The sequence below is a fragment of the Gorilla gorilla genome, chromosome 3 (genome assembly GCF_029281585.2).
Source record: "Gorilla gorilla gorilla isolate KB3781 chromosome 3, NHGRI_mGorGor1-v2.1_pri, whole genome shotgun sequence".
Taxonomy (NCBI): Eukaryota; Metazoa; Chordata; class Mammalia; order Primates; family Hominidae; genus Gorilla; species Gorilla gorilla.
Genome location: NC_073227.2, coordinates 119,619,262 through 119,642,857, shown reverse-complemented (window position 1 = coordinate 119,642,857; position 23,596 = coordinate 119,619,262). Strand labels below are relative to the sequence as shown.

Here is a 23,596-nt window from a genome sequence, read left to right as displayed (position 1 = left end):
TCATACAAGGCATGTACACCAGGGAGCTGGAATCTTGGGAGTCAGCTTAGAATTCCGTCTATCATCATGTTCAATAAGCTTGGGCTGCTATACCAAACATAACAGACTGGGCGGCTTAAACAACAAACATTTATTTCTCACAGTTATGGAGGCTGGGGAGTACAAGACCAAGGGGCCAACAGAACTGGTGCCTGGTGAAGGGCAACTTCCTGGCCTGTAGACAGCCACCTTCCCTCTGTATCCTCACATGACTGAATGAATTATCACCTTGTGTCTCTCTTATAATGGCACTAACCCCATTCAAGAGAGTGAAATCATCGCCTAAAAGCCCCACCTCCAAATACAATCACACTGGGGATTAGACTTCAACACATGAATTTTGGTGGAACACGATCCTTCAGTCCACGGTACACAACATGACAATAGAATTCATGAGGATGCTCTCAATGTCAAGTTCCTATAAATTATTAAAGAATGTGATTGACATTCTTTAAAAAGTTATTAAAGAAATTTGATTGGCATGCTTCTATTTAAGACTTTCAAGAATATTATGTAAAGGAATTTGTACTATAGGGCAGATAATTTACATAGTTAAGGGATTGTATTTATATATAAATATGTATTCCAGCATAGAAATTATTGGCTAGGTCTGTAATCAAGTATTCCACAGAAGTGACTTTATAAGTGCTGAAACAGGATGATAGACACAAGGCTGAAGAGGATGGGGAGAAAATGTGTATGGTTGTGAGAATATATTGCTTTGATTCTTTGACTTCTCATGATATATAAAAACAAAGTGGGAAGTTGATTTCAATAATTTCATAAAAGTATTTCAAATCAAATTCTGAGCATGGATAAAATTTTCAAATTTTGGTATAAACAAATAAACTATGAAAGAAAATAATAGACAAGAAAAAATATTTTCAACATGTATGATTGACAAAAAATGATATCTCTAGTATCCCAGTGCTTTTTTATTTAAAAATAGATAATAGGAAAATGGACAATGATGGAAATTCACAGAAGAGGAAATTAAAATGTCCAGCAAGCATATTAAATGGCACTGGGCCTTGGAAGTGGTCAAAAAATACAAAATGAAGCAAAATGAGATATTACTGCTTATCTATTAGTTTACACTGTTGGTAGAAATGTGCATTGTCTTAGGTTTCTGACAAGCAATTTGTGATATTTATTAAAATTTACAACATGCACGCCCCAAGCAATATCATACTTGGGAATCAACTCCATAAAAATAAAAGTATCTTTGTGTAAGAATATAGAGACAAGGCTACTTACTGCAGCCTTACTTGTAGAAGAAAAAAGAATTTTAAACTTACTGCTTGGCAAAATAAGGAATGATAACTCCCTATTTTGAATGGTAAGTGAATCTTTTAAAAACTAGGGAGTCGGATGTCCGGCACACCTGTAATTCCAGCATTTTAGGAGGCTGTGGCAGGGAGATCCCTTGAGCTCAGGAGTTAAAGACCAGCATGGGCAACGTGGCAAAGCCCTGTCTGTTGGGAACAGACCTCCAAAATCTGTCCATAAACTGGCCCCAAAACTGGCCATAAACAAAATCTCTGCAGCACTGTGACATGTTCATGATGGCCATGATGCCCATGCTGGAAGGCTGTGGGTTTACTGGAATGAGGGCAAGGAACACCTGGCCCACCCACGGCAGAAAACTGCTTAAAGGCTTTCTTAAACCACAAACAATAGCATGAGCAATCTGTGCCTTAAGGACATGCTCCTGCTGCAGATAACTAGCCAAACCTATCTCTTTATTTCGGCCCATCCCCTTGTTTCCCATAAGGAATACTTTTAGTTCATCTATAATCTATTGAAACAATGCTTATCACTGGCTTGCTGTTAATAAATACGTGGGTAAATCTCTGTTTGAGGCTGTCAGCTCTGGAGGCTGTGAGACCCCTGATTTCCCACTCCACACCTCTATATTTCTGTGTGTGTGTCTTTAATTCCTCTAACGCTCAGGCCCGCTCAGTTAGGGTCTCCCTGACCAAGCTGGTCTTGGCACCTGTCTCTACAGAAAAACACAAAAATTAGCCAAGCATAGTGGTATGCAACTGTAGTCTCAGCTATTTGGGAGGCTGAGGTGAGATGATCACTGCAGGGTGGAAGGCAGAGGCAGAGCCATGATCGTGCCACTGCACTCCAGCTTGGGCAGCAGAGCAAGTCCTCATGTCAAAAAAAATTATATCTTAAAATCCGGAGGGATTAATATAATGCATCACTAAGTATAAAAAGCAAGGTACACAGTAATGTGTATTATATGATCCAATTTTTGTGAAAGACAAAACAAATTAAAATTTGTAAATATTATATATAGGTTTGTATGAGCATAGAGAAAGATATAGAAATGTACAGAACAGGCTGTTCATCTCAGAAACCAGGATCTGAAAAGAGTTGAGGAACTAAAGTTAACTTTTTAACCATAACTGTTTGGTTTTACTAGTTAGGATGAGATTTATAATTTTATTACGTTTTTAACTTATAAAGAAACTATAAAGAAAGACTCCAGCTGCCAACATGTACGTGTAATTGTAAAATAAAGGTATTGTAATTGTAATTTTTATTATTTAAAAAAAGTCTGACCAAATAATTGTCAAAATAATATAAACTGTCTCGGTCACCTCTAAAGCCTTAAGAAGATGTTATTCATTATGGAGTAACAGAGTCATAGAAATGTTTTCTTACTGGATCATTCAGGAATCTAAGATTATCAGTGGCAGACATTTAAGTCTGGATATAAGAAAATTCTTGCAGGCCTAAATAGAAAACTTTTAGAACTATTAAAGATGAGATTATTATAAGGTCCAATAGATTTTTGGCTATAGTCTTGCAAGATTAATGCAAACAAGCTTTTGGAGTTACCTGGGTAGTCCTGGGTTTTGCCTTTTCTCTCCCAAGTGGCTTATATTTGAATTTTCAATTGCCCTCTTGGGCCCCAGAGTGCTGGCAGCTGGACATGTGTCTTCTACATGGAAACTTCCAAAATCATCCTTTGAAAAATCTGACCAGCCCAAGAGAAAATACCTGCTCTTACTGACATTATATTCCCCAGCAATTCCCACCAGATAGTTCTGTAGCAAATCTCACATGACACAGATGCCATCCTTGTATTCAGAGCTTCCCAATAGCTCATTAGTGCCCCATCCTGCAACAGAAGACAACCGAGATCATCAGAAATGTGGAGTGATTCTAGCTTTGTAATAGGAAAGACAGAAACAAAGCAAAGAAAAAAGAAGTTGGAAGAAATAATCCACGAAATAAAAAAATTCAAAATTTTTTAAAAGCTGTTATTAATATTTGTAAAAAGATATTACATACATGAAAAAAGAATATGTTACCATAAAAAACTCCTGAGAATTAAAACTCATCACAGCACAGTAGAAATCCAATAGAAAGAAAAGATCTCAATAAATTCACCCCTTGGTGTAACTTTTTCTCCAGAAGATTACTAATGAAGTGCCCCAAAACTGATAAATTAATTCAAAGAAAGATGTGGTATCTGAGAAGCTGATGCTCTCACCCTGAGAAGAAGGAAGGGATTCCCCAGGATGAGGGTGAGGAGGCTCCAGGATGGCAGGTGTGGCCAGATGCAAAGCACCTCCTGCCCACATGGGAGTAAGTCAAAGACTCCAGGGAGATACACAGCTGGGAATAAAATTTTCAGGGACTATGTCATCATCTCATATCTCAAGCAATTTAAATGGAAATAAAATTGACATATTCTGGGAAAATATGCTAAAAAGTTCAAAAGTGGTTTTAAGGCTGACAAAGACATACAAAATACATACTTTGTATGTATTATACCTTTTTGTATAAAATGGTAATAACAGTAGAATCTGCCTAATAGTGTTAATGTGAGGTTTACATGATCTGTTAGTTGTAAAGCATTTAGAACAGTAAGTGGCACATACTGAGAGTGACAAGGATATTAGCTATTTTATTGATATTTAGGTTATTAAACTCAAGTTAGGCTTCCTGGGATCCTGGCTCCACCACTAGGTGTGTTACATTGGGAAATTTATACAATCTCTCTAAACCTCAGTGTCTTCATCTGTAAAATGTGCATGGCAATGGTATCTACCTGATAAGTTAACGCTAAACATTGCTATAAGTAAGGCAATGTGTGCACAGAGATTAGCAAAGTCAGCACTCCATGGATGTTACATACTGATACTAATCAGTTGTAATTTTTACAAAAAAATATATTTTTAATTTTCAAAAGGAAAAAAATTCTCCACCATTAAAGAACTCTTTAGCTTTTAGATATTTTTATATTGTGACAACCATACCATTTGTATTAATTTGTATTGTTTTAATAGACACTTGGTATTCCCACATCATCTCAGTAAGTATACTTTTAAGCATATGCCAAGCACATCATCAGAATAACTTAAAATACATCAATAACTCATTTAAAATACATCAGTAAATCATTCATGGAACATTCAGATCGTTTGCAGTTTGGCTCTCACAGAGAAGGCTGGATGGAACATCTTTGTTTTTGGATTGGGCTTCTTAGATTATTTCCCAACTGCCTTCACAGGAGGAATGTAAACAAACATTTTGTTCTCTCACACATGCTCTTCATGGAAGAATTCCAGGCTCCACAGCCACAGCCAGTCCAGCAAACATTTCAGTTCCCTCAACATCTTTGGCTTCAGTACCAAAATCAAAATGAAATGCTAATTGAGTAAGAATTCATGGTTTTGAATGTGGGTATTTTCAAAAATTCCTCTAGGAACTTAAAATTTACTCTATTTATTGTAATATTCTATAGATTATTTATATAACTATTCCATTCTCAAGTTCTATTTGTTGCTACTAAAGTCCCTCTCCCACTGTTCATTTTGCATCTCATCCCCAAAAATGCTTTAAAGTCTGTTATTTATGCACATACTTGAAATGTTACAATTTTTTCTAGCAATCTTTACAATAATATTAATCTTACCATTTTGCCAAATGATTTAACCCCAAAAATGAAGAATTTGTACTGAAGGTACTTTCTGCCAGTTACAATATTATTTATTAGATCCAGGTAAATTATTGGCCCATGGGGAAAAGGAGACAGTTGGATCTCTTACAGAGATGCTAGTCTGTCCTTCTCGAGGCTTTGGAGTCACATCTCTGCACTACTCATCATTACATGCATAATTATATTAGAGATGCCAGTCCTTGCCTTCCACTAACCTTCCAAGAGAGCTTGTGGTAATTTGTTACATCAGCAATAGAAAATTAACACACCCCTCTTGCAAACATGGCCATCTACAGGCTGTGGGTAGACACATCTCCCTCTTTGACCATAACCTGGAAAAGCTCTCCAATTTTAAGAAGCCATAAGATTAGATTAGGTTCACCTGGATAATCCAAGCTAGTCTTCCCATCTTAAGACCTTTAACGGAATCACACCTACAAAATCCGTTTTTTCCCATGTAAAGCAACATATTCCTAGATTCCAGGGATTAGGAGTGGGCCTCTTTGAGGGCCATTATTCTGCCTAGCACACAGGGGATCGCTGACCCAAACTGAAGCAAGCATATCATCTCTCTGGATAAGCTGAATTTGTAATATAGTAATTGGTGGAAATGTAATATAGAATCGGGCTGGCTTACAGAGACACACACAGAGAGAGAAACAGAGGAAAGTGATGCCCTGTGACCCCTAGAGATTGACAGGGTTACCTTTGGACATTCCAGATGTTGCTACAGGCCTGCCATGGCCCTCTGATACTAGAACACTGACACTCAATCATGTGACAACTGCTCTTCCCCTCCATTTAAACTTTTAGAAGGTGGGGCAAAGAGTAAGCACAGAGTAGTTGCCAGATGGTATTAAGAAAGATCTCTTGACTCTATGAAGTTTGTCCCAAAGTTCTTTTGGCAGTTCATGGAGCCATGTGTTCACAAAGTGATGCAAGCTCATAAGTGGATATCACATTTCCAAATTCATTAGGGCCTTGAAAACAAGGTGGTAGTGGCTATAATTCCCTGAAATGCTATGTCTACAGGTGTGAGAGAGGATTAAACAGAAAAATGTATAAAAGGGGGTACTAGGGGAGAAAAATGTTTTCAAGATTCTTTGTCCATATGCTGACTGCATCTATACCTCTCAACTGCAACTCATCTTTCTTAATAAATCTTAATAAAATATCTTTCTTTCAAGGCTTCCTCATTCTCAAATTAGATGTCATTCATTTAATTTAGTCAACAAATATCTGAGCACTCACCCTGTGCCACTCATTGAGTTAAGAGCTGAGAATTCACAATGAAAAGACGGAGTAGGGTCTTCCTCTTTTGATTCCACGTGAACTTTCTCCTGGCACTCACCACTTTCCTGCTTCACAGGAGGGTTCTCTGTCTTCTCTACCTGACCACAGCCAATCCCACTGCTAATCTGTAATCCCTTAAAGAGGAGACACCGGATCTTCTGGATTATGGGACTGCTCATAGAACAGTGCGTGTCCTAACATAAAGGAGCACAAGAATTCAACAATCTTTCATTAAACACCTATTGTACACATGAAACTAGGTACAGTTGAAGATTTAAATGAAATTCAAGAACATCTCTGACCAGAAATTTCCAGTAGAACTTAGGAGACTGATCTCTACACTAAATATAAAGGCCACAAAAGAGAATAGGCCCTAAAACCACAGGAGGGATGCTAGTATGACAGGGATGGAAAGAAGTGAAGCACGACTGTGAGATGGCGTTAACATATCTCCACAAGGGCAACCTTGTCCTAGATCTCAAAGTTTGGGTAGGATTTGAATGGGCCAGAGGGACAGAAAAGAAGAGAAAAAGCATGATGAGCAAGAGCTTGAATGAGGAATGGATTCCTCTTTGGAGGACCACAGAGATACATGCTTCTAAAGAGCATAGGCCCTGTATTGGAGAATGGTGAGGAATAGTTGGATGAGAAGGCTAAAGCCAGGTTATCTGGGGCTATCTTCTTTCCCTCATACCTTTCCAAACTAGAAGCAACTAAAATCATAGGACCTCCTTTGCTTTTCTATTGGGTGAATGTTTCTCAGTCTTGGTGTGAGTCTCAGTGCCTACATAATTAAAGCTTACTGAAATGTTCCCTTGGCAATTTTAGAGAAATATGTCCTCTATGCTAACATGTTCATATTGACAGACTGTATCTAATTAAATAGTTCCCTGTATAGTTTTATGACGCCTCCAAGTGTGGATAAAAGAAAAATCAAACTCCTATGCTTGGAAAGCCATAAGGATACTAGTTACATTGATCAAAGGGTAGTGGAAATGATCCAGTGAGGATTTTGCTCTATTTCTCACAATTATTTAAAATCTGCCACAAATGCCTGTTCCTCTACAATGCCTCCCCTGAGTCCTTCATTCTGAATAGCAACTCTGTTTCTGTTCCCAAAGCATTAACTGACACCTGTGATAGGGCACTTCCCAGCCAGGCTGACATGTAGACATGGTTTCCTGCGTGTCTTTTTCCTATAAACTGTGAGCTTCCTTTTATGAATAATAATTGTAGCTAACATTTCAGAAGGTGCTCCTATCTGCAAAACTCCATGATGAGTGCTTTACAAGGATTATTTCATTTATTCACGAACAGTCCTTTAAAATGATGCCATTATTCATCTTCATCTCACAGATAAGGAAACTAAGGCAAAAAAAATTCAGTGAAATAATAAGTCCAAGTACACAGAACAAGTAAGGAACTGGGTTGGCCTGGTCCCACAAGCCATGCCATCACTGCTGCCCCATACTGCCTCTTGGCACAGGCAGAGGTCATGTCTTATTCATCACTGCTACTCCACTGGACCCAGCTTAGTGCCTGACACAGGGAGGTGTTCAGTCCATACATACTAGTTTTGAGTGGAGCAGAATTGCCAGGCACAGTGATCCCCTTTGCTGTGACTAATTGGGTGTCTGATTCTCTGCTGTAAAGACAAAGAGGCTGCTCTCTCTATCCTACTTCGTTTTTCCTGTTTTCTTACTCCTCTTCCTTCCTCGCCACCCCATGTGCATTCAAAGTTGCAGCTTAGTGCAGACAAAGGGAATACAAGGCAGAACGACCTATGTGGGATTGAAAGAAGAGAAACAAGGAATTCCAGAGGCTGGGGGGCGGGGGGGAGCGAGGAAAAGAGAAAGTGATTACAATTCATCACTTTAACTTAATATTTAACCTAATCAAAACAAAATCTTATCTAGAATTTGGAAGTCAATATTTTGATTGCTGATTCAGTACCCTTTTATCTGTTTTGACAGTCTGGGAGTAATCCAGTGGGTGTGGCTTAAAGACATAGATCACGTGTGGAATTGGAATTGGATGTTACACAAGCAAACAAAATAAATATCTGTGCAATATATCTGCTTTATGCACTCAAGCAGAGAAGAAATCCACAAAGACTCACAGTCTGCTGGCGGGCAGAGAAGACAGAAACGACATGAGCACAGCAGGAAAAGTAAGCAAAAAATATATTACTGTTGGTAATATATTCTCATCAATATAACAAAGAAAGGAATACAGTATTCGATGAATAATTTAAAATTCATATCTAAATTAGAAATGATATGCTGAAATATGATATGCAATATACACCTCAATATGTAATGTATACTGAACTGCAGTGGAAATAAGCTATTCTTAAATACCTTTAACAGGAATGTATAGAACCTGTGTCTATTAGTCTTTATTTCCTACATTAAATAAATTTACAGTAAAATGATAGTTTATTCCAAGCTAATCATGACTGATTTGTAAATCTAAAGTTAGAAAAGTCTTTAATGGCAAGTTATCTTTATAATAAGAAACCATAATTCAAATGTGTTATTATTTTTATTCAAATTTTTTATGAACACAAGAAAGTTGTGTGACAGAAGTTTGATGAGAGGAATTTGACTCAGAAGACTGAAATATCCTTTAACCTTACTATAAAATATCTTACAAAATACTCATTGATTTCACAGCATTAGAATCATCAAGGTTAAGCAAGACATCAACATTCAAATTCTGATTAAAAGGGGTCCATTATGATACAATTCAGGGAATTTCCACAAAAATCCTATGGAACAGTATCTTCCCCATTTAAAAGTTAATATGGTTTTACAGAAAATCAATGATACAATTTGAATAATAATACAATTTGAATCACTTAGTATTAGGAATACAGATATTTGGTTTTTTCTTCTATAAATTTGTACTTATTTGCTCAATATGTTTACAGGTGCATGTGGTCATTCAATATAATCAATTGATATTTTTTAATTGTTTAATTACATAAACCTGTGCAACTATTTCCAGTCCTTTTTTTGTGTTAGGAGTGTACCACACTTTAAAATATCTCACTATGATAATTCAATTTAAAGGTTCTGAGGCTTCTCTCTGCATTGTGTGACAAACAGGCTCATATCAATAAGACTGGTTGATGGAGCTAGAGGACGTTATTCTAAGTAAAGTAAGTCATGAATGGAACACCAAATATCCAATGTTCTCACTTAAAAGTGGTAGCTAAACTATGAGGACACAAAGGATGAGAATGATATAATGGACTTTGGGGACCGAGGGAAAAGGGCAGTAGGAGGAATAAGACATAAAAGACTACATACTGGGTTCAGTCTACACTGCTTGTGTGAGGGGTGCACCAAAATATCAGAAATCACCACTAAAGAACTTATCCGTGTAACCAAAAACCACCTGCACCCCAAAAACTATTGAAATTAAAAATTAATCAATGAATAAATTTTAAGATAAAAATAATGCATGTAATTTACCCAGCACAGGTCACAATGTGCCTGTCACATCATAAGCACCTCATAATAAGAATCTTCCTACTATTAGTACCTTCTGTCTAAGTATTCTGATATTTATTTTGGCATTGACCATGTTGAACATCCCACAAAGTTGAAAATTTTGACAAATAAATAATGAAAATGAATTGGCAGAAAAATAAATCTCAATTGAATTTTTAAATTATATTTGCAATTATGTTGATTCTTTCTAGAAAGGGCTCTGCGAATTATACATGCTTTACCACAACGAAGATGGGTTTTACAGTACACTGCCAAGCACTAGAAATGTATGCTGAGCTTTATTTTTAAGACCATCTATGGATAAGCTCTGCTAAACAGAAATCCGAACACACTGTTTCTCCAGTTTTAAAATATACATGCGTGGGTCTGAGTGTATACACACACACACACGTGCACACACACACACACCACCAACTCTAATCTCTATAATATTTGGCTCAAATCTAAGCTGAAAGAAGTCTCTACACATAAATTAGATTACAAAACAGGCTGCCAAAGCTAAGTCTCAAATGAGTAGGAAACAAGTAGCACACAGAAGTAGTGGAGAGAGAAAATTAAAAGAGGACAATAAGCAAATAGGGAGAGAAAGAAATGTCATTGTGCGCAGGAAGGTAAATGTATAATTGTTCTTATAGAGTCAGATCCTTTTGGCCTAAGCAGAAAATTGAGCAATAAAGCAGTGTATTTTATGTAGACAGACACTGACTCTGTCAGCAAAATAAAGGTGACTTCTAACTTCATATATCAGCTAATAGTTGTGGGTAGACGAGCATTTTCAGGACGGCATTAGGAAATACCAGGAATAAACACCTTCAGAGAAAAAACAACAACAACATAAGAATGGCCTAAATAAATATATTCCATTTTTCTCAATGTCTTATTATACTTTGTTTATCTTTCCTTATGTTATTGCTTTTTAAAAGATACTTTTATTCTCTTTATAAACCAGAGTACTTCATTTCCATGGAGCACTTGTTAGGTACCAGACATGGGACGCAATATTACATGTACAAAGATGAAAAGACACAACTTATGACTTCAAGAGTGGGAAAACACTGTCACCATCTCTCTGTTTGATTTTCTAGGTAATCAAATGCAAAGCAGCTGTGCTGTGGGAGGTAAAGAAACCCTTTTCCATTGAGGATGTGGAGGTTGCACCTCCTAAGGCTTATGAAGTTCGCATTAAGGTGAAATATTTTTCCATTTATATTTCATTTTACATTTAAAAAACTCAGAGAACATTAAAAATGGAAACATCCAAAAATCCACTAAGAGGCATATCTTATATGATCACCCAGAAGATAAAATTACATTTGTTCTCAAGGAAAGGTATAAATATAAATTTTAAATTTTTAAAAAGTGATCAAAGAGTACATACAGTATAATTCCAGTAAAATACAAAAGAATTTATGTTTGTACAGAAAAAAATTCCAAAGGATATATATCGACTTCAAAATCAATTAATATTAGATATTTTCCATGTGTTACTTTGCTATTTCTACTTCTATTTTTTAAAGCGTGCATTCTTACATAAGACTTAAATATTTCAGAATCAATTATTCACAGATTATTCTAAATTGTTTAATTCAAGAAGGGAAGGTAGAGAAGGGTTTTAGACTGAATAACCTTGGGGATAAACTGAATCTTTCATATTTAGGAATAGTGGGGATTAGCAGCAAAACCCTCAAATACATTTTAGAAACACAATTTCAGGAATTTGGGTATGTTAAATTCATCTAGTTACAATCTTTTCTGAATCTGAACAGCTTCTCTTTATTCTGTAGATGGTGGCTGTAGGAATCTGTCGCACAGATGACCACGTGGTTAGTGGCAACCTGGTGACCCCCCTTCCTGTGATTTTAGGCCATGAGGCAGCCGGCATCGTGGAGAGTGTTGGAGAAGGGGTGACTACAGTCAAACCAGGTACAGGATTCACACTCAGGGAACACGTGTGGTTCACCATCCAGGATTTCCCAGCCTGGATAAGGAAACCAAGGCAATGAGAGACGAAAGGGCTTGCACAAGGTCACCGCGCAGCCAGGACTTCAGGAGTTTCCTCTTTGCCTCTCTGCCTGCCTGACTCAAGCATGTATGCATTCAGGCACTCATGTATTGTACCCTTCAACCATTATGTACTGAGTATCTACTAGACGCCAGGCACCAGGTTAGAGCCTGGAGATATGTGAGGATCAAAAGAGACACAGTGCCTACCAGTGTGGCATTCATAGTCCAGTAATTCTGTGTTAGTGTTGGCTGAACACTGTCTTCTGTCAGGGCCCAGATAGAAGTAGAAACGGGAGGAGGGAAAAAAAGTAAATGTGGAAACTGTTCTGTGCTGAGTTCACAAAATGGAGGCTACATGGCTACGGATGAATAAACATGACCTTTTCTTAGGTGACCTATGCAGCTCCTTCACCAATTTCCTCTTCCAACATGGTCTCTCTTCCTGAGCATGGAATCAGTGAAACAGGCTAGATGAAAGGAAATGAAAGAAACGTAGAAGGAACCATCCCGCCATCAACAATGTCTGCCTTGTTACCTTCAGCCATGCTTAAATGCAACTGGTTACAGATTACTAATTATTTCATCTTCAATATTTATTTTACCCTAAACTTATGTATTAATGTAAATACTTTTAGAAGTAAAGGGTTAATAACTAGGACATTGCCATACCATCATTTTCACATAAACTTTACCTATAAAATGTTAATGCACCAACCATTTTTCTCGATCATGTGGAATGTATAGCATAGGTGATTAAAAATAAAAATTATGTTTAATTTTAAAAAGTTGCTTTAGCCTGTAGATTCACCCTGCCCCCTTACCAAATACCAATTTAAACTGTGAACAGAAAATAAGAAAATAAACTATCCAAAGTATGTTTTAGCTCTATTTTCTTTAGTTAGAAATAAATTAACAACAAAATGACAGCCTTACTTTTTACCCCTACTCCCTCCACCATAACAGGAAAAGTAGATAATTCACAAATTATCAGCTAAAAATATTTGTTAAGTCCATTCTTATCCTAAAAGAAAGTGCCTAACTTGTTGTGAAGTGCTGAAGTTTTCAGAGAAATTTCTGGAATTCTTCTTTGTCCCATTTTTGTTTTTCTCAAAAAAAAAAACCTAGGATTTTTTTAAAGCATTCATTTCATAAAAAAAGATAAGCATAGTCACTTTGAAAAGTCAAGAATTCGTTTAAAATTCTCATATTTATTGTAAATCAATCTTTTACAAAATACCAGATCTTCCCAATATCTACAGGCACTATAATAGATCACTTTCAACTAAAATTTATATTTATATTTATAGTAAGAATATTTAAGATTTAATTAGTTAAAGTTTAAATAAAAAGATGTTTGCAAAGCCTCCAGGAGAAATCAGTACACTGTGTAAAAGTTAACTATTAGTACAGTGGAAATAATTTTTTTAATCTGTGTGGTCTCCCACATTTGCGTTTTCTCAGTAGGAATCCTCAGGCACTTATAAACTCAAACTGAAAACAATGCTGTGGCAGGCATTGAAAAATGACATAGTTATTATTGAACTCTATTCCTTAAAGACTTTTAAAGAAACATGCTTCTAATCAATACATGTGAGCTTTAAGTTTTTGCTCTATTAATTCCTGCATAGAAATTTAAGAAGAACTTGTTTTATTCCTCTCCAGGTGATAAAGTCATCCCGCTCTTTACTCCTCAGTGTGGAAAATGCAGAGTTTGTAAAAACCCGGAGAGCAACTACTGCTTGAAAAATGAGTAGGTTTCTGATGCTCTCTTTGCACAGACTTTGAGTTTGCACATTACTTATGCTCCTGTCTCATGTCTTTGTGTGTCTGTGTATTGCACTGCCCAGTCTAGGCAATCCTCGGGGGACCCTGCAGGATGGCACCAGGAGGTTCACCTGCAGGGGGAAGCCCATTCACCACTTCCTTGGCACCAGCACCTTCTCCCAGTACACGGTGGTGGATGAGAATGCAGTGGCCAAAATTGATGCAGCCTCGCCCCTGGAGAAAGTCTGCCTTATTGGCTGTGGATTCTCGACTGGTTATGGGTCTGCAGTTAACGTTGCCAAGGTGAGAATGACAATGGATGATAAAACTGCTTACATGCAGACTGTCAGAAACCAAAAGGGAAGCAATTTCTTGCAAGAATCAGGAATTATTTTTGTAGATTTAAAGTGTCGATTATGAGCAGAAAAATGGCCCAGAAAGAATTGAGTACACATGCTAGAAATTTCACCAATTTATTGCAGATAAAAAGTTGTTATGAATAAAGATGTCATTTACAATAATTTTTCTTCTGAATTTGCTGTTTATGGGATCATGAAATTTTAGACCTAAGAATTCATTTAGTAATTCATTCAACAATTAGAGAGCACCTATAAATGCCTCAGGCACCATAGGCTCTGCTAGGCTCTGACAGCAAAAGTAAATGAAATGAAGCGTTTGCCCTTGAGGAGCAGCTAGTCTGTGGATCCTCTACTCCCAGAAATAGGATCAACAGTAGAGTCCAAAACCTTACCTGATGCACCTCCAAATCAAGGCTCACCCACTCTGTGGATTCTTAGACGGAAAGTAATAAAGACTCAGTGATGCATAATTCACTCATTATGGGATTTCACTGCTAAAACTAACTCCCCTGGCATGAACACACATATATACTTCAGAAGTGGTAAATTTCAGGCAGAAATTCTTTAAAGGCTCCTCATCTGAGTAGGCTGAAAATCTAGTAGTATGCTTTATTTTATGAAACCGAGGTTCAGAGATATAAAGATATTTGCCCAAAGCCTCAGTGCTGAGACTAAAATATATTTTTAATATGAGAGCAGAGACTAAAATATCTTTTTCAAATCTCCTGCTGAATCTTAGCTCCCAATACATAATTATTAGTGTTTTTAAATCACAGTCACAAGTCTTGTGTTTTTCTAAGTAAGGTAGAAAATGGTGTTGTCCCCCATAGTATGGATAATATTTGGTGAATGAATGAGTGAATAGACACCCTTAAGGGAATATAAGGATGAGATTACTTGGGACAGGAAAGCGTGTTACCCACAATGAAGACTGACTATGGGAGACTAGGTTTAATAAATAGCCCCTAGCCAACCACAAAGAAAAAATTCAGAAGGCATCTTTTCCAAATTTCTGTGACTTTAGCACTTAGCCCCTTGTTCAGTTGCCTCATACATGTTAGCAGATGGTCAAAGTGATCCTACCCAAGAACAGAAGATGAGGATACTCATAACAATAGATTGTGTTTATTATTGAAATATAGACAAACATTTCATTGCTGTGTTGTTTGCTAGTGTATTTTTAAAGCAGGGATATACTGGTCACAACTACTGAACATAAATGAACCAAGGAGTTCATTACTGAGGGTTTAAGTGGAATATTTTTCAGTCTCCTGGAGTAGCCTTTTCCACTTATTTTGTTTTCCAAATATTGCCTTTGTGTATGTATGAGTTACTGAAGCTGGCTATCAAGGGATTTCAGCAATTGACAGTCCCTTCAAGATTGTAATCACTGCCATCTGGATCTCAAAGATCATCCAGTCCCCTGGTTCCCAGCCTGACCTTCCCATTGGAGTCACCTGGGGACTGAGTCCACCTGCAGAGATTCCTCATTTAATTGACATGGGCTGTGACCTGGACAGTGGAATATTTTGTAAAGCTCCCCAGGTGAATCTAACATGCATCAGTTTGAAAACCACTCAACTAGTTCATCCCCTTGAATTTAAAAATAAAGCAACTGAAGCCAAAAGAGGTTTTGATAAAAGGTTGGACAAAAGAGTCTGAGTAGCTCTTGATAAACACCTAGGCATGGCACTTTATATTAGGTGCTTTCTAACAATCATCACTTAATCTATTTTTGCATTTTCTGAAAACACAGGTCACCCCAGGCTCTACCTGTGCTGTGTTTGGCCTGGGAGGGGTCGGCCTATCTGCTGTTATGGGCTGTAAAGCAGCTGGAGCAGCCAGAATCATTGCGGTGGACATCAACAAGGACAAATTTGCAAAGGCCAAAGAGTTGGGTGCCACTGAATGCATCAACCCTCAAGACTACAAGAAACCCATCCAGGAGGTGCTAAAGGAAATGACTGATGGAGGTGTGGATTTTTCGTTTGAAGTCATCGGTCGGCTTGACACCATGGTATGTACCATGACATGCCCTGAGATTTCTGCCTCTGCAACCTGGAAGATGCATTTAGGCAGCAAAATGTATGTTTTCTGTATAAAGGATATTTTTAATGATGAATGGAAATTTCCCATCATCTGTTTGTTACGTGGCTTGTTTAATTTTTGTTATGAGAAATCTTCTCTTCCATCAACTACCCAAACCTTTCTCAAGTAATATTTCCTCTAGAGGAAAAGAAAAGGGTTTGTTTTTCTTAACTGAGCAATTATAGATTTACTTTATTAATTTTTAGTTAAAAAATATAAGTTCAAGTAAACATAAATAATACAAGTTCTGTTCTCAGATTGGAATGTTTTATTTTTCTCCCACACTCTTAACAAAAATGGTTTAACAATTTTGCATATGTTCTTAATAAATTTCAAATTTTTAACATGTTAGTATTTGGCCAAAGGAAATGAGCAATTTTAGGCCAATTGCTGTTTTATTAACAAAAATATGCCCTAAGGAAATTGACTGCTTTAAGACATCACTGTATTTTATCACAGAAACTGGACAGTGCCTGGCACATAGCTAGTACCCAATATTAGTTGGACTGAATACTTTGAAAAGTCAACAGTCTCTACTAAAAATACAAAAATTAGCCAGGTATGGTGGTGTAGTACATACCTGTAATCCCAGCTACTCCGGAGGCTGAGGCAAGAGAATCACTTGAACCCAGGAGGCGGAGGTTGCAGTGAGCCAAGATCGCGCCATTGCACTCCAGCCTGGGTGACATAGTGAAACTCTGTCTCAAAAAAAAACAAAAAAGAACGAAAAAAGAAAAAAAAGAAAAGTCAACAGACTTTACCAACCCCCAGAATTTAAAAGCTACGTATCTCATAGCATTGCTTATAGATTACATGAGACAACGCATGTGATATACTTAGCACAGTGCCGCCTGTCATATGGTAAGCTCCCAATAAATGTCAGCTGTCTTTTTTTTTTTTTTTTTTTTGAGACAGGGTCTTACTCTGTCACCAAGGCTGAAGTGAAGTGGCATAATTATAACTCGCTGCAGCCTCAACCTCCTGGGCTCAAGTGATTCTCCTACCTCAGCCTCCAAAAATGCTGAGAGTATAGGCACAAGCCACCACACTCAGCCTCAGTTGGCATTATTGATATGAAATACTATTTCCAATCTTGCAGTGCTTGCATCATCTTTGGCTTATTACACGGTATTTCTTCCAAACAGTTACAAATATCAATTGCAATGGGAAACACATCTCTAGCTGTATTTCACCTACCCAGAATTCTCTAGAATCCTACTGAAAATGTCTCCAGAAACCAACAAGTTTCCATTGCTGAGGTTTTCTAGAAGGTCCAGCAGTGTGGGTAACAGGGAGTGGCACCCTAAAATCAAAGCTCTCGGCAGCCTTGACCTAGGACAGATGCCACAGAGGAATAAAATGTCAAGAGAATTCAACTTTTTCCAGGACTACAGCTTTTCTCTTTATGCTCCTTTTCTATATTTTCATCCATTTTCTCATGTGGAACTGGAGTGTACCTTATCTTAAGATACCAAGTGTCTGACAGCCACATGTTCTGAGGATGTCTGGTCTCCCAAAGGTCAGAATCCAAAATCAAAGAACTAATCATTATATACCTACGGGGATCTTTAACCATTTTCTAACTACAGAACATGTTCCAAGAACTGACTGGAAAACATTTTCTGAACTGTTTCTTGAGGTTCCCAAATGATCAGTGTATTTTAATGTAAAACCAATATGTATTTGGGGAGGTAAAAAAACAATGTTTAAAACATGTCCATTTGAGAAATGGACAGTAGAATAGGAATCCACTTAAGAGGGAGACCGTCAAGTGGACAAGAGACAAATTTCGGTGATATAATTGTTTATCTTGTTCACCATCAAAATATCTGGTTGAAAGTACTGGGTTCAAAATACCTATGTAATAAATCAATGAAAAATGAAGTAACCAACTCACAGATTGCCTAAGAATTATGTGATGATGAAATTGTATGCTTTATATATGTTTGTAATGATGTCTGCCGCTTTATTCCTTTATTAGGAAGAATTAAGCACACTCCAATTTATTCATCCATTCTTTCATTAAAAAACCATTTTCTGGGCATTTCCTGAATCCACAGCACTATCCCATGCAAAAAAGGCAAATGAAGAATCAAAAGACATGATCTCTTCCCTCTACACACTCACAATCCAGTTAAGCCTATTACATGATATTGTGCATTATGAGTAGAAACTATGCAACTCCACGTTAAGGATGCTAAATATTCACTTTATTCCAGATGGCTTCCCTGTTATGTTGTCATGAGGCATGTGGCACAAGCGTCATCGTAGGGGTACCTCCTGCTTCCCAGAGCCTCTCAATAAACCCTATGCTGCTACTGACTGGACGCACCTGGAAGGGGGCTGTTTATGGTGGTATGTAGTTGGGCTCAAGTGCCAAATTCTCATTAATCTCAATATATCTCCCCTTTTACAATTAACAAGGCAAGATTTTGAAAACAAATCAAAAATAAATTTAAATTCCTTTTCTATCTACAGTCTCCAAATCAACTAGATATGGAACTAATGCAGACAGAAGGTCCCAATATAGACTTTTCTGTTGTCACCATAACCCAGGACCTTTAATCTCCATCTGTTTTTGTACTTGTGACTGTGTAAGGCATGGAAATTTTTAGTAGAACATGCAAATCTACAACAATATTTCATATCTACACCCAAATTTAGACAGCTGATAAATTTGCTCCTCTACCTTGGGCATAAACTTCTGTACTTTTATTTCTATGGGAGAGACAAAATAACTAAGAACCTTCGTTTATCTGTGATTTTTTTTAAGTCAAGACACTGTAAAAGCATATTGAAGTACTCTATCTCTTCTTATCCTCAGTTATAGCAGTCTGGAATGGAGCACCTTTTCTAAACTTTGATTTATTTGGAAAATCTTCTCTTCAATTCTCCTACTTACCCTAGCTGAATCCAACAATGATACTGTCTTCTTTTCAGGCTTTAAGAGTAAAGAAGGTATCCCAAAACTTGTGGCTGATTTTATGGCTAAGAAGTTTTCACTGGATGCGTTAATAACCCATGTTTTACCTTTTGAAAAAATAAATGAAGGATTTGACCTGCTTCACTCTGGGAAAAGGTAGATTTTAAGTTAGTTTTCTGTTTTGCTTTTTTTTCTACCATAGGGGATTGTCTAGCAGAGAATGAAAAAGGTGGAAAGATGAGAAAATATAGAGTCCCTTGGTTTTCCATTACCAGTTCAGTCTTTGCATGGAGCGTATGTAGGATCATACTGTGAGAAGTTGAAAACAGTTGCTTTGCATTTCCTATTCTGCTGGAGTCAAATTATGTTGATTACTGCAAATCTGAATGATCAGAGCCACTCAGCCTTCCTGAAAAGAGAACACTCACATTTGCCCAAAAAAAAAACCCCACAAAAACAAAAGTCTATTTAAACAACCATAATTATAACATGGTGTCTTTGAAGCCTCTTCCTTCTACCTATATAAAGCTGACACTAAGTGTCTGCATATTTAAATAATTTTCAGGACATCCTCAACATTTTCATTACAGGAGTAGGTGGAACTACATTGGGATTGTTTTCTAGGTAGATATTACTAGTTTTTCTCTTTTTCTTTTTCTATTATTTTGTTGTTTAAGAAAAAATTTTTTACCACTGAAAGTTATCATAAAAGAGTAGTAAATACTATTTTAAATGTTTGTCTTACATTTTCTCTGAAGCTTAGAAAAATAAGCCAATTCTATTTCCTACCTCTAACATTTAACACTTACAACCAGCTATTAAAATGAATTTTGTCACCTGCATTTACATGAGGCACAACTGGAAACAGGCAGTTATATCTAACCTTTGCCTTCTAGCTCCAGAGTCTTAGATTCTTCTGCTATCCCACACTTACTTTCATGAGGTTTTCAACTTTAAAGAGTGTTTCTTTGGCACTCACAAAATCATTATACTAGGTACTTTAACCGACAACATTCTTGAGGAAGGAAAGAAACTAGCACCCACAGAGCACCAGCTGTTCTATTAAGTGTCTTACCTGCATTATCTCCTGTGATTCCCAAACAATGCTCAGTGTCAGTCTCAATCTCACTATCTTAGAGAACAGAAACTGAGACTCGGAGAAGACATGACTGCCAAAATCATCAAGTGGTAGGAAGGGGAGGCAGAATTCAAAAGTAGATCTTGTTTTTAGCAAATCTATTCACTTTCTATTAAACCACACCACCCCTCAAGAGTGCATGTACATATGGAAAACAGTAGTCATCAAAGGTTAGTTATCAGTCATTATTATTACCATTGACATCATCATTGGGATCATTATCATCATAGGATTGAAAAGATGATGGCAAATATAGAGATGAACAAAACCAGAGGACAGTGTTGAGCAACATAAGAAGTCATGAAGCATGCCTAAATTCATTTTATGAGAATGTCATATAGTAATATGCATATGTAAATATAATTAATCCCATCAATAAGCAAAAATTAAAAATTATAATATTCAATATTGGTAAGAATAAGGTGAGTTGGGCACTTTCATGTACTTTCAGTAGTAATTGATACATACTTTTGGAAAAGCAATTTGGTAATATATATCAGAAACCTTTAAAAAAAACTGAATCCTTTGCCCCAGCAATTCCATTTCTAGAAATCTATTCTACAGAAATAATCAACCAGTCAAACATGCATATATGTTTACTTGTTAGAACTTTAGAAACATTCTAAAGTTCAACACAAGGAAAGTAATTTCATAAATTCCAGTCATCTATTAGAAATAAATGAAACCATCAAAAAGAAATGACTTCATTTCTCATGATGTAATTTTAGGCTCATTTAATGAAGAATATAAATTGTATATGTTGTATATGCAATGTCTCAAATTTTCTTTTTTTTATTTATTTTATTATTATTATACTTTAAGTTTTAGGGTACATGTGCACAATGTGCAGGTTAGTTACATATGTATACATGTGCCATGCTGGTGTGCTGCACCCATTAACTTGTCATCAAAAACAGTAAAACATGCACAGATTTCTAGAAAAAAGTTCATAGAAATTCAAGAAAACATTGAGAATGATTATTTCTAGGTTGTGCGATTATGGATTACTTTTACTTTCTTCTTCCTGCTGTCTTGTATTCTCTGAATTATGTGCATATATTTTTCTCATATATGCATATGCATATACATATATATTTTTAAAATTATTAAAGAGTCACAAAGACCATCATTTTCTAAAAATATTTATTCATGAGAAGTTGGTTTATAGAAAGGCATTAGTTCTAGTGTAAATGTTCCATTTGTAATCTTCACAAGAATGAACTATCTTAGAATTAATACAAATCAACTTTATTCTCTACTTCTACAAATCCTTAAACATCTGTATCAAAGGTCTTTTAAACTTCCAGCATGGTCTTAACTTTGTTAAATTATCAATTCTTTCAGGCAAGTTATCCATCATCTTATAATTTTTGCAAATTTGTATTTGGGTTTGAATCCCAACACTCCATACTAGATGTGCTACCAGAGCAAGTTACAAATCTTTCTAAGTCTCAGTTTTTATAATCTCTAAAATGGACATAATATGGGAACCTACCTCCTAGTGTTGATGTTTAGGTTGAAGTTTAAGAAAATGCACGAAGAATGTGACAAATAGTAAGAACTTACTGCAAGTTATTATCCATTGTTGTTTTATATTCCTTATTATACCAGGAACGTGGGCACGCAAAAATGATTTTTTGAAGATGCTAATGTAGAATTAATGTAGAATTGAAATGACAGGCATACTCAGAATGTTGTGAGTGAGATTAAGATTGGAGAAAAAAAAAGAAAGAAAAGAAAACCAAAAAAGATGAACTTCCTTTTACTTGAACCAAATGTATGGGGATGGAAATAGGGTAGCTGGGATCACAGACAGATTTTCACTAAGACACCTCAGACGCTCCTTGGACTCTCACAACAAGCATGTGGGTTGTCTAAATGTTAACACAATGTCTCTTCTTTCCTATTGCAGTATCCGTACCGTCCTGACGTTTTGAGGCAATAGAGATGCCTTCCCCTGTAGCAGTCTTCAGCCTCCTCTACCCTACAAGATCTGGAGCAACAGCTGGGAAATATCATTAATTCTGCTCTTCAGAGATGTTATCAATAAATTACACATGGGGGCTTTCCAAAGAAATGGAAATTGATGGGAAATTATTTTTCAGAAAAATTTAAAATTCAAGTGAGAAGTAAATAAAGTGTTGAACATCAGCTGGGGAATTGAAGCCAACAAACCTTCCTTCTTAACCATTCTACTGTGTCACCTTTGCCATTGAGGAAAAATATTCCTGTGACTTCTTGAATTTTTGGTATCTTCATAATCTTTAGTCATTGAATCCCAGTGGAGGGGACCCTTTTACTTGCCCTGAACATACACATGCTGGGCCATTGTGCTTGAAGTCTTCTAACTCTGTCTCAGTTTTCACTGTTGACATTTTCCTTTTTCTAATAAAATGTACCAAATCCCTAGGGTAAAAGCTAGGGTAAGGTAAAGGATAGACTCACATTTACAAGTAGTGAAGGTCCAAGAGTTCTAAATACAGGAAATTTCTTAGGAACTCAAATAAAATGCCCCACATTTTACTACAGTAAAGGGCAGTGTTTTTATGACTTTTATACTATTTCTTTATGGTCGATATACAATTGATTTTTTAAAATAATAGCAGATTTCTTGCTTCATATGACAAAGCCTCAATTACTAATTGTAAAAACTGAACTATTCCCAGAATCATGTTCAAAAAATCTGTAATTTTTGCTGATGAAAGTGCTTCATTGACTAAACAGTATTAGTTTGTGGCTATAAATGATTATTTAGATGATGACTGAAAATGTGTATAAAGTAATTAAAAGTAATATGGTGGCTTTAAGTGTAGAGATGGGATGGCAAATGCTGTGAATGCAGAATGTAAAATTGGTAACTAAGAAATGGCACAAACACCTTAAGCAATATATTCTCCTAGTAGATATATATATATACACATACATATATACACATATACAAATGTATATTTTTGCAAACTTGTTTTCAATCTAGAACTTTTCTATTAACTACCACGTCTTAAAATCAAGTCTATAATCCTAGCATTAGTTTAATATTTTGAATATGTAAAGACCTGTGTTAATGCTTTGTTAATGCTTTTCCCACTCTCATTTGTTAATGCTTTCCCACTCTCAGGGGAAGGATTTGCATTTTGAGCTTTATCTCTAAATGTGACATGCAAAGATTATTCCTGGTAAAGGAGATAGCTGTCTCCAAAAATGCTATTGTTGCAATATCTACATTCTATTTCATATTATGAAAGACCTTAGACATAAAGTAAAATAGTTTATCATTTACTGTGTGATCTTCAGTAAGTCTCTCAGGCTCTCTGAGCTTGTTCATCCTTTGTTTTGAAAAAATTACTCAACCAACCCATTACAGCTTAACCAAGATTAAATGGGATGATGTTAATGAAAGAGCTTCGCCAATTAAGAAGGGCCATGTAAGTGTGGGTAACCTGATTGTTTTGTCAAAAATGCTAAAGCAGGGTGGGGGGTGGCGCGGTGGCTTATCCCTGTAATCCCAGC

The 23,596-nt window shown here is 36.4% G+C and overlaps 1 protein-coding gene across 3 annotated transcripts; it reads left to right on the top strand.

Annotated features, from left to right (window-relative positions):
* The first annotated feature begins 1,894 nt into the window (after positions 1-1,894).
* On the top strand, positions 1,895-23,365 carry ADH1B (alcohol dehydrogenase 1B (class I), beta polypeptide). 3 transcript variants are annotated; one of them, XM_055385612.2, is made up of 10 exons: positions 1,895-2,572; positions 8,269-8,465; positions 10,899-11,000; positions 11,598-11,736; positions 13,480-13,567; positions 13,665-13,884; positions 15,697-15,957; positions 18,248-18,383; positions 18,969-19,107; positions 22,002-23,365. In XM_055385612.2, exons 2-10 carry the CDS (start codon positions 8,448-8,450, stop codon positions 22,024-22,026), a joined length of 1,128 nt encoding a protein of 375 aa, XP_055241587.1. In that variant the 5' UTR covers positions 1,895-2,572; positions 8,269-8,447; the 3' UTR covers positions 22,027-23,365. The 3 variants fall into 3 exon arrangements, with proteins under 3 accessions (XP_055241587.1, XP_030866161.1, XP_063561516.1); XM_063705446.1 differs by lacking the exon at positions 1,895-2,572 and adding an exon at positions 9,370-9,458 and having other exon boundaries at positions 8,383-8,465; XM_031010301.3 differs by lacking the exon at positions 1,895-2,572 and having other exon boundaries at positions 7,854-8,465.
* The last annotated feature ends 231 nt before the right edge of the window (positions 23,366-23,596 follow it).

Bases quoted from the DNA above. Each gene is read 5' to 3' on its own strand.
- ADH1B (XM_063705446.1), top strand. From the start codon at position 9,429: ATGGAGCTAGAGGACGTTATTCTAAGTAAA. The intron at 13,885-15,696 runs GTGAGAATGACA...CTGAAAACACAG, and splicing joins CTGCAGTTAACGTTGCCAAG to GTCACCCCAGGCTCTACCTG. The intron at 15,958-18,247 runs GTATGTACCATG...ACTTTATTCCAG, and splicing joins TCGGTCGGCTTGACACCATG to ATGGCTTCCCTGTTATGTTG.